The sequence below is a fragment of the Neovison vison genome, chromosome 6 (assembly GCF_020171115.1).
Source record: "Neovison vison isolate M4711 chromosome 6, ASM_NN_V1, whole genome shotgun sequence".
Taxonomy (NCBI): Eukaryota; Metazoa; Chordata; class Mammalia; order Carnivora; family Mustelidae; genus Neogale; species Neogale vison.
In genome coordinates this window covers 169,540,390-169,551,384 of record NC_058096.1, presented here as the reverse complement: position 1 = coordinate 169,551,384, position 10,995 = coordinate 169,540,390, and the positions used below count along the sequence as shown (strand labels likewise).

The 10,995-nt window shown below is 50.7% G+C and overlaps 1 protein-coding gene across 1 annotated transcript; it reads left to right on the top strand.

Moving 5' to 3' along the window:
• The first annotated feature begins 4,142 nt into the window (after positions 1–4,142).
• TRH (thyrotropin releasing hormone) lies at positions 4,143–7,375 on the top strand. Its single transcript, XM_044255214.1, has 3 exons — positions 4,143–4,284; positions 5,284–5,505; positions 6,194–7,375. The coding sequence occupies exons 2-3, from the start codon at positions 5,292–5,294 to the stop codon at positions 6,706–6,708; spliced, it is 729 nt and encodes a 242-aa protein (XP_044111149.1). The 5' UTR covers positions 4,143–4,284; positions 5,284–5,291; the 3' UTR covers positions 6,709–7,375.
• The last annotated feature ends 3,620 nt before the right edge of the window (positions 7,376–10,995 follow it).

Genomic DNA, 10,995 nt, shown 5'->3' with positions numbered 1-10,995 from the left:
ACAGATATGAAACGGATTTTTCTTTCTGGAATTTTATGATCTTGGGGAAAAGAAGATCTTCACTATTTTGACAACAGAAGCAGAATAGGAAAAAAAATTAAGTATATAAAGGTACCACCTTCTGTAATTAAAAAGCCACCATATCATAGATTCTCAAACCTACACATGTGATAAAACTGCATAGAACTAAGTGTACACACACACACACACACACACACAAATGCCAACAAGTAAAACCAAGAAATCTGAATAAGATCAGTGGCTTGTATCAAAGTCAATATCCTGGTTGTGATCTTGCACTATAGTTTACAACATGTAACCATGAAGAGAAGCTGGGTCAAGGGTACCCACAACCTCTTTGTATTATTTCTTAGAACCACATATGAATCTATAATTACCTGGATATAAAGAGATTAATTTTAAAAACCACCGTGAAAAAAATTAAAATATAATTTCAGTGGGACTACCTCAGGCCCTTCTGCAGCTCAGGGTTGAAAAAGACCCTAAAATATCCTGGAGACATCTCTGAACAGGGAGCAGAGAGACTTGGAGAGAGAAGACAGGGGAAATCAGGGAAGGCAGAGTATTTTATTAGAATTAGAATTAGAACCCACCCTGAGACTTCCTGCAGGAAGGTGTGTGTGTGTGCATGTGTCTTAGGGTGGGGATGGGCAAACAGACATTGGGAGTTACAAATTAGTGTACAAACTCCCCGTTATATTATCCCATTATTCATTTTCAAAAGCATAGCTATATTAATCTGATAAGCAAATACAGTCTTGAGAATGAAGCACATTTGTATTATCAGAGGAAAATATATGCGACACAATGACTTAGCTCCCTGAGAGACCAGAGCAGGATCCTGCCTTGTTCTAGTTGGATCCCTGTTTTAAAATGTAGGTTTTATTATTATTCAGGTATGGTGAGACCCGTAGATTAGGATACCGCTGGCATTGAAGAGTTAGCTATTGCTTACAGTTCCTAAAAGGAAGGGCAAACCACCTTAGACAAAGATGCACAGGGAAGCACCAGGATTCACTAGGAGGCAGAAGAAGCAGGGAGCAGGGGGGGAATCTAGGCAAGTGGCTTTATTGTGGTTTCTGCCTGGAGGAGGAGGAACAGTGGAATGGGGAAGCAGGGTAAGCAGGTTTAGGATAGGCTGATTTGAATAATTTCAGTGGCTCTGGGGCTTAGGGACTGTCCCTAGCTGTCTGGTACCTACCTGGCTTTGGGTGATAAGGGCAAGGGGACAGTAGCCCAGAGTGTTGTGGGGAAGTGGGCTCTGGACTGGTTAGTTTGCATATGAAAGGTGAGTCCTTTATGAGCTCTAAGAATTGGCTAACCCTGGGAGAGGCAGCCTCTCCAGAGTCAGCCAGACCCCCTCTGCCCCCGGCCCTCCGCCCTGGGTCAAAACATTAGAAACACAGGGCAATACAGTGCCCAAGGTCTAGAACACGTACTTTCTAGGGGCTCAGTGAATATTTGCCGAGGGAAGGAAGGTAGAGAGGGAAGGTGGGAGAGAGAGAGAGCCTTACATGCCTGTACCATCCTCTCTAGCCCCTTGGGCAATGTGAGAACTTTCCTCTCCCCTCCCTAGCCCTCTAGGCATTGTCCTCCAGAACAGCAACTCAAATCCCTGATTACAGAAATGCATCCAATGGGCTCACCAGGGGGCGATGTTCCAGCCATCTCACCCACCTGGCAGCTTTTCTTTTCTTTCTTTTGTTTTCTTTTTTTAAGATGTTATTTATTTGACAGAGAGAGTACTTAAGCAGGACGAAAGGGAGTAGCAGACAACCCTGCTGAGCAGGGAGCCCGTTGTGGGGCTCTATTCCAGGACCCCATGATCATGACCTGAGCAGAAGGCAGATACTTAACCAACTGAGGCCCCCCGATCCCCCCGCCCCCGTAGCTTTTCTATCCTTCCACGCTCATCACTCCCTTCCACCCCAGACTCAGAGGAGATTTCATTGTTACTTCGTTGGTGCTGTTTGTTGGTCTGTAGATGGGTAATGCTGCAAAGCGAGAACATTCAAACGCACTAAGGGCTGAGAATGAACCGCAAGCTCCCCCCACCCCCCACTGGCCTCCCCTTCCTGAGCTCCCCAGTTCCCTGCCTTCACTGTCCTCCCGCATCCCTCTGGAGAGGTCTCTGCTGAAGGCTATAACCATCCATCCCTCCTGCATGTACAGGATACACATATCATTCTCTGCTCGGCTCCTTTCACCTAACAGTGTATCTTGGAACTTACTCCACATCCATACATAGGGAATCGCCTCATGCTTCAAAGCCAGAACAGTACCCATAGTTTTGGGTGGGCCCTAATTGATTTAAGAAGACCCCTCATGACAGACAGACAGACAGACAGACATCCAGGCTGTTTCCAATTCTGGCTTCTACAAACCCTGCAGCACCAAATACCCCGTGTGTACATGTCTGCAGGACATCTTGCAGAAGTTATGCATGTGTTAAATTTTTAGGTTGTCCTCCCCAGAGAGTCTATCAGTTTACACCTTCTCTTTATATAGGAAAGAAAACAGGTCTGACTGTCTGTCTGATTCAATGCCTAGTTAGGACAGCAATTCTTCAAATCCTGGAGTCTAGCTGGGAGATCAAGCCTGGGGTTTCAGGTCTGCAATCTACCCAGCCAACTTTCTGCCCCCCTCCCTGCCACCTGGGGTGGGGGGGGCTGGAAGTCAGGACCTGATAGAGGTCATTATCTATCACTATTAGCTTCCTCATCTAAGAGTGGGGAGAGGGCTCTAGTTGGTGATCTGAACGTTCCCTTCTACTTCTAACTTTCAAAGTCTTTCTGCCTCCCCAAGCCTCTATGGAGTGGGACTGATAGTCTCTACCTTGTTTATCTTGCCAGGTGATGTGAAGATCCAGTGATATGGTAGAAAGGAGTGATAATTAAACAATTTTGGCATCCCTTGCTAGAACATGGCTTGGGGCATTCAGCAGGTGCTCAGCTAAAATGAGAGGTTGAAGAAATACTGCATGGGGAAGCCCGTTAATGTTGAGATCGCCCAGAAGTAGCAGATGCCTTCACTGATGTTGTTCCCTCTGCCTAAAATGAGCCTCCCTCGAAGCGGGCCTGGCTAACTTCTGTGTCTCCAGGACTGACCAAGGAGCCTGGCACACCATGGGTGCCCCTTAAATGTTTCAGGGTGGAGGCTGTGCTCAGGACTAGATGTGGCTGTGTTCTCTTCCAGTGTGATCCTGGAGAGTGATAATCGGGACAATCCCCTTGTCACCTACTTTTCTCCTCCCTGCATCTCTTCTCCTCTGCCTGGATGGGGTGTGGCCCCAATAGACTTCTGGTCCAAGGGCCACAAAATCCAATGTTCCACCTTGGTGAATGAGGTAAGCACGCTCAGCTCCAGCTGGCTGTTGTCAGGAGAAAATCCAGATCCACTCTTTTTCAAGAGATTTTCAAGAGAAGCCATACAAACAAATTTTTCTTGAGTTCCCTTGGCGTTTAAGTGTTAAGTTATTCAGGTTTTTTTGTTTTTTGTTTTCCAAATCCCTGTGGGAGTCAAACCATCTGTGACTTAGTGGTGACCCCAGGCTACCAGTTTGGGAATTCTGAAAACTGTCCCTCTCTCCCACTGTACAGATGAGAAAATTGAGGCCAAGGGAGCAGAGCATCTGCTGGAGGTGACATGGTCAGGATGAGAACCCAGGTCCCATTTGTCCCCTACTTTCTTCCTCTGTCCCTTCCCCCCTTCTCTTTCTCCTTCTCTCTCTCTTTCTCGGCTCTGTTTCTGGGTACCTCTTTCAGTCTTTGTCTCTATCTCCTATTCTCTCCTGTGTATCTCTTTTCAACTGTGTGATTCTCTAAGTATCTCTGCGCCTTTCTCTGTCCCCTCCAGGACTGTTCTCCTCGACAACAAACCTTCGGAGCTGGGTGCAGAGGCGACCCGGCATCAACACTCCCCCCCACTCCCCAGCCCCCAGCCTCGGGCAAGCGCTTAGCGACTCCCGCAGCTCTCGCCGCCCCCGCCCCAGATTTCCGGTGGAGCTGGCAGGCGGCAGGCGGGGTACCCACGGGGCCCGCTGCCGTCAGCGCCCCTTCCCAGCGGCCGCGACCCCTCCCCGCTGACCTCACCGACGCCGCCGCCCCGCACGGATATAAGCAGCGGCCCCGCGGAGAAGCGGGCAGCCGACGCCCGGGTCCTGCGAGCGCTCCAGGCCTCCTGCCCCGCCGACTTTGGACTCCGAAACTCCGAACTCGGAACCCCAGCATCCCGGACCCGTCCCGCGGAGCTGTCGCCCGGCAGGTAACCACCTCCGTCCCCTCTCCCCACGCAGGGGGCGTCCGGGAGCACTGGGAGGGGGCCCTCTCTGCCCGTTGCCGGGGGAGCCCCCGGGAGAAGCCACGGCTTCTGTCCCCCGAGCGCCTCCCGGAGCGTGGCGTCCGCACCCCCGGTGCTTCCACGGCGCGGGCCGAGGAATTGACCGGGCACACTGGTGGCGTTCGCTCCTGCTCACCCCCGTCCCGGCGGCTGGAGCTGCTCGGCGCTGGGCATCAGTAGGATGGAAAGTTCTCCATCCCACCCCAGCCTGGATGGCCGCCGTAGGTCCGCGCCGGGACGTAGGGGTTGAACTGGGCAGTCAGGGCATCCGGCGTCAGAGCCTGAGAGTTAGAATCCGAATCCAGGTGTTAGAAGCAGATTTTTCGCGTTGGACTCGAATCTTAGCCTTCGAGTTTCAGTCTCACCTTAGAAACATTTTTTTATCGTTGAAACTGGGGATTTTAGAGTTAGAACTGGTGTCCTAGCGTGGCCATAGAATCCGAAATTAGAAATGGAATTTGGAATAGGAACGTTGACACTGGAATTAGAGACACTGGAAAGGAGCGCTGGACCAAGAATGTGGCGCGGGGAAGGGTCTTAAGCCTGCAACGCGGCTTTGTGGCCGTCGGGCGGGGCTCTCTAGGTGGTTACACGCCTGGCAAGCCAGCCCTGCGCTCAGTGACACTGAGGAGTGGCGGTGACGATGGAGTTCCCACGGCTTCCAGGCTCGCGCAGCAGACCTGGGCGCGTGACCAGTCGCTCCAAGCTTCTCCATGGGTGAGGACACTCAAAGCCCGAGGCTGCAGGGCCACCTGCCACCATGGTGCCACCCGATGGTGGCAGGTGGCCTTGCCCGCGGGAGGATGTATGAATGGTTTGTGACCCAGGTTGGGGACCCGCTGGGACAGGAAAGGTGGGAAGATGGTGAGGACTGGGAGAGGGGTGCGGGACGCTTATGCTTTCTCTCTGTCCTCCCAATTCCAGACGCCGCGATGCCCGGCGCTTGGTTGCTGCTCGCCGTGGCGCTGACCCTGACCATTGCTGGTTTTCCGGGAGGTCGCGCACAGCCCGAGGTGGCCCAGCAGGAGGCAGCGATGGCCGCCGAGCATGCGGGTGTGGACGACCTCCTGCGCCAAGCAGAGCGCCTCTTACTCCTCCGCGAAGATGTTCAGAGGCTGCGAGGAAACCAGGGCGATCCCAAATCTGGTGAGGGCCAGGCGTGTGTCCCTCCGATCAGAGACCCTGAAGAGGGCTGGAGGAAACCACAATGCAGAGATGGGGAGGGACTTGGTCATCCAAACTCTTGCCTTTCTGAGCTTAGAAACTGTTGACCATAACCTTAGCAGGATCATGAGTTGACCCTTTCCTTAGATCAGATTTCTCTTCCCTGTCCGTCCTGGAATATTTCACAGAGAGCCAGCTTTCAGTGGGGAAGATTCTGTGCAGCGGAGAGAGAAAAAGTCTCTGTATGTGACAGTTTTAATTACTGCTTACTAGGTGCATATATGCCAGGCACTGTTCTCAGGTGTTCAAACACCTTATCACACTATTTGATCTTCCTAGCAAGCTCTTAGATCCATACTATTATTGCCCCTCATTTTACAAGAAGAAAACTGAGGTTCCGAGAACTTAAGTGAGTTGCTTATGGTCACACAGCCAGGGAGTGGCAGAACTTGGACCGGAGCCAGAGGTCGTGCCTTTGACCATCTGTGCATGCACGCATGCGCGCGTGTGTGTGTGTGTGTGTGTGTGTGTGTGTCTGCGATTTCTGAGGGGCTGTACAAGGCCGTGACTCTGGATGAGTGCTGCAGGGAAACTGCCTTAACTAGGAGAGAGACTGGAGGGGGGCTGCTCAGGGGCAGAGGGTCCCTCACTGGTCTCTTTCCTTCCCCAGAGTCTCAGATCATTCAACCCGACTGGCTCTCCAAGCGTCAGCATCCAGGCAAAAGGGAGGGGGATGCAGAAGAGGGGGTTGAAGAGGAGGAGGAAGAAGGTGGGGTTGTGGGCCCCCACAAACGGCAGCACCCTGGCCGGCGGGAGGATATTGCTGCCTGGTCCGATGACACCCAGCAAAAGCGGCAGCATCCTGGCCGGCACCCCTCCTGGCTGGGTTACACTTTCACCAAGAGGCAGCACCCAGGCAGACGGCTGGTGGATTCCAAGCCCCAGAGGAGCTGGGAGGCAGAGGAGGAGGAAGAGGAGGAGGAGGAGGGCGAGCCCATCCCTGAGAAACGCCAGCATCCCGGCAAGAGGGCTCTGGGAGGCCCTTGTGGGCCTGGGGGAGACTGTGGTCAAGCCAGCCTCCTGCTGGGGCTCCTAGATGACCTGAGCAGGGGTCAGGGGGCCGAGGAGAAGCGGCAGCATCCTGGGCGGAGGGCAGCCTGGGCCAGGGAGCCACTGGAGGAGTGAACCCAGTTTCCTATAAAGTTTAGAGTCTGAGAATGTCTTAAGCCCTTGTGGCCCTATCCCTTTGTGACCCCCCTCTTTCCCTCCCCACCTTAGATCCCTGACCATACACCTGGGCCTCCCCCCACCCCATATACAACACCCAACTACCTGGCCTTGTCCTCCCGCCCCCTTCAGGGACATGAGAAAGCAAGCCTCTGAGTTTAAACTCCATATTACCCCAACTTTCCACTGTAGGCTAGGGGTCAGATCCCAGAGTCTCTCTCCTCGCACTCCCTCTGGCTGCTCCCCTTCCTTAACTCTGGCTAAAATGATCCTTTTTTGTCCTCCAAGGGACCCCCAGAGAGAACCAGGGTGACTCTGGATCTAGCAGACATTGAGGTCAGGGTGGGATTGAAGTTGTGATGTCCAAATCCAGTTTTTACCCTCACCTTCTTGGGCATCCTTTTGTGGGTGGGCAGAGCCCTGCCCCAGGGCTGTGCTCTGCTTGGGGAAGCACTGCGAGGAGGGGCATCCTGTGCGGTGCTCTGTGGAGGGTGTGAAAAGAAATCTGTGCAGGCATATGGAAACCACCCTGAAAGCTGACTAGTATATAACCCTCTAGCGTCTTCCCCTGTCCATGATAATCATCCGAATGATAATAAACCATGCATCTATATAATCTTGGAAACTCTGTGGTTGTAGTTTTGTCTCAGTTGGTGTGGGTTTTTCTCTCTTTTTTTAAAAAAGATTTTATTTATTTATTTGACACAGAGAGAGAACAAGTAGGCAGAGCGGCAGGCAGAGGATGAGGGAGAAGCAGGGTCCCTGCTGAGCAGAGAGCCCAATGCGGGCCTCGATCCCAGGACACTGGGATCATGACCCGAGCCGAAGGCAACTGCTTAACCGACTGAGCCACCCAGGCGTCCCTGGGGTTTCTCTCTCTCTCTTTTTAAAAATATTTTATTTATTCACTTGACAGAGATCACAAGCAGGCAGAGAGAGAGAAGGGGAAGCAGACTCCCCGCTGAGTAGAGAGCCCGATTCGCGGCTCCATCCCAGGACCCTGAGATCATGACCTGAGCTGAAGGCAGAGGCTTAACCCACTGAGCCACCCAGGGTTCCCCTGGGGTTTCTCTTTTTAGCACTGAGCGGGACGAGATTAGAACCCCTAAATTTGGGGCGCCTGGGTGGCTCAGTGGGTTAAAGCCTCTGCCTTTGGCTCAGGTCATGATCCCAGGGTCCTGGGATCAAGGCCCGCATCGGGCTCTCTGCTCAGCGGGGAGCCTGCTTCCTCCTCTCTCTCTGCCTGCCTCTCTGCCTCCTTGTGATTTCTGTCAGGTAAATAAATAAATTTAAAAAAAAAAGAACCCCTAAATTCTATTGAGAAAGGGCATCAGGGACTCTGGATTTGTAATCTTCATGGTTCAATGGCAGGAATCAGCAGCCTGTGTCATCCAGCAGCCACAATGAGAACAAAGGACCAGGCTGTAGTTGGGGACTCAAACCAGGGGCCTTCTGGGCCTGGGGAGGGAGGGAAGACAGGTGTAGGACAAGAGGGAGTGGTGGGGACTGGGGCAAAATGAAGAAACCAGCTAAGTGAAAACACCTAAATCCAAAAACTTCACCATTGTGTGAATCAAATAATATTAACAATGCATACACAACCCTTATTATGTGTCTGGCACTGTCCTGAGCACTTTACATATGACCTTTTTATTATTTTTTTAAGATGCTATTTTTTTTTAAATAATACTGTTATTATGCCCATTTCCCTAATAAGGAAACCAAGGTACAGAAAGGTTAACTAACTTGTCTGTGGCTAAATTTGGCCCACTCACTGCCAGTTTGCAATCTCTGATTTAGACTGAACTTCCAAATTTCCTCAGACTCTGAATTAAGCCATCATTTGTTTGGTGGCTGGATGAGCTATTTGGGTTTTCTACAGACTGCTCCTGGCCACCTTCTTGGGCAGTGGAAGGAGGGAACTCAAAGGGTGTTTGAGCCCCAGCTCCTCTCCTTGGGGTGCTTGTGGTTCAGGTATGGTCAGGACAGAGAAAGACTTGGGCTTTGTAAGATGCATTTACACCCCTATTTTCAATATTACTTCTCCAAGCCCTCTGAAATATTAAGCATTTGATGGATTTGCTGATTTCTCTCACTATTGGATGAAGGACCCAACAGAGAGACTAGGGTCTCACCCCAGGTGCATGAAGCATGTAGGGTTGGCATTCTCCTGTACCTGACTTTGCACTCCACGTGGCCACCTTAAAACACCCTTTGTTGCCATCTGGGTAGGTGTGGCCCTAATAACATTCCCTCTGCTCACAGTCCCCTTCTGAAGGTGAGTGCTCTAACAGAGTCAAAATGGACCATTTATGCAGTCATTCCTTGGTACTCAGTGCTTACAGACACTTTCTCAGGGAATCGCATGATCACCCCAGGCCGGCTACCATGTCCACTTGCAGTTGAAGAAAGTTGAGTTGCAGTTGGGTGTGGATAAGTGAAGCACTTGACCAAGGATATACTCCACCTTCTCTTGCTTCCATACTTGATTGATATGCAGGGTGTTTTTACCTCCTCAGATAGGGAAAGACTTGAATAGTGTGAGAAAACCACTCTCTCACCCATTTAAGGCTTTTACTTCTGTTCCTGTGTGTGATTGTACCAATGCACCATGACGGAAAGGATCTGGGCATTGGCTTCAGCCCTGGACAGATGATTAAATTAGTTTGAGCCTCAGTCTTCTCATCTGTAATATGGGCCCAGCAATCCCTACCCCTCCCTCAGAGTTGTTCTAATGATTACGTGGGATGGGATGACATGTGTACAGTCCTAGCACAGTGCATGACACCAAGTAGATTCTTGATAAACAGCATTTTGAGCTCTAGTGCCCCAGGATCAGAAGGTATTCAAAACGGAACCTTGTAGAACCACTTACTCCTCCCTTCATTCTCTAATCACACACACAAAAAAGTTTAAAAAAAAATCAAAACCCCCCACAAAACCCAAAAAACCCAAAAAGTAGTCACTAGGGCTTTATTGTGAGTCCATGCCAGGAATTAGGGATTTATCTTTAGGATAGTCTATGAGCTACTCCCCCCACATACCCCCTTTCCTTCCCACTCTCATACATGCCTTTTGCTCAGCCTAGGATGCTGTGGCAGAGATGCTCCATGCACCTCCCTGAATTTCCCAGCCCCCCCTTGCATTTGGGGAGAGTCACATGACTAGCCCTGGCCAATGGGCTGTGAGCAGAGAGGTATCACTCCCCAGTTGAGGCAGTTAGAGCCCATGAACCACCCTTGTCCTTTTCTTTCTGCCTTGGAAACCTGGGAGTCCACATGGCAGAACTCATGTTGAAGGTTTCTGGGCCCCAGAGTCACCAGATGCAAGTAGGACATTGTGCACCCACATCAGACTTCTCATGTGTATTAAGTCACTAGTATTGAGTGTATTAATACAAGTAAACTTGTATTAAACTTGTATTAAGTCAGAGATTTCAGGGTTTATTTGTTACTGCAGCAAACTTAGCCAATTCTGACTCATACAGATGCCTCCTGCCTGGGCCTCTCCACTGAAATCCTTTCCATCTTTCCCTTCTCATACATATCTGCCTCCATCAAAGCTGCCTATATTAGGGCCCAGCTTGAAGCAGGTGCTCAATAAATACTAATTGAGTGGATGTGGAAAGCATTATGTCACTTCTATTTTTGTCCCCCAGCCTGAATTCCTGGGGGTCCTGCCCTTAAGAGGCTCCCTATCCAGTGGGAGACAGACAAGCAAACAGATGATGACCACTTAGTATGAGAAGTGTTGATTTTGGTGAGGAAAGCATGCAAGAGGAGTGCAGACAAGGGGTCCTTGGGTGAAGCAGGCTTCCTGGAAGGGAAGTGTTCAAGCTAAGTCAATGGATGAATAAAAGAAAAGACATTTCAAACAGAAGAGAAGAACATTAACAAAGGCCTAGTGGGAAGAAATAATGTGTTCTTAAAGTTGGTAATATTTGAAATCTGAGGTATTTAGGACCCTCTTACTCCTCCTTCACCCTATCCTCTAGCCCTGAAGGGCATGTGCCTCAGTCAGGCCTTGTGCCTTATCCAGTCCTCCCACTGTCCCTGCCCTTGTTCAGTCCAGTCCACACAGGGACTCAGACTGTCATGGCTTAGATGTGTAAGAAAGCGGTGTGTTTTGGGGTGGAATCAAAGAAGCCTTCATGGGGGAAAGGGCACTTGAGTAGAGCTTTGAAGGATGAAAGAAAAAAATTTTTTTTCCTGAGCATTTCCTTTGGGGCCAGACATTAGGAAAAAG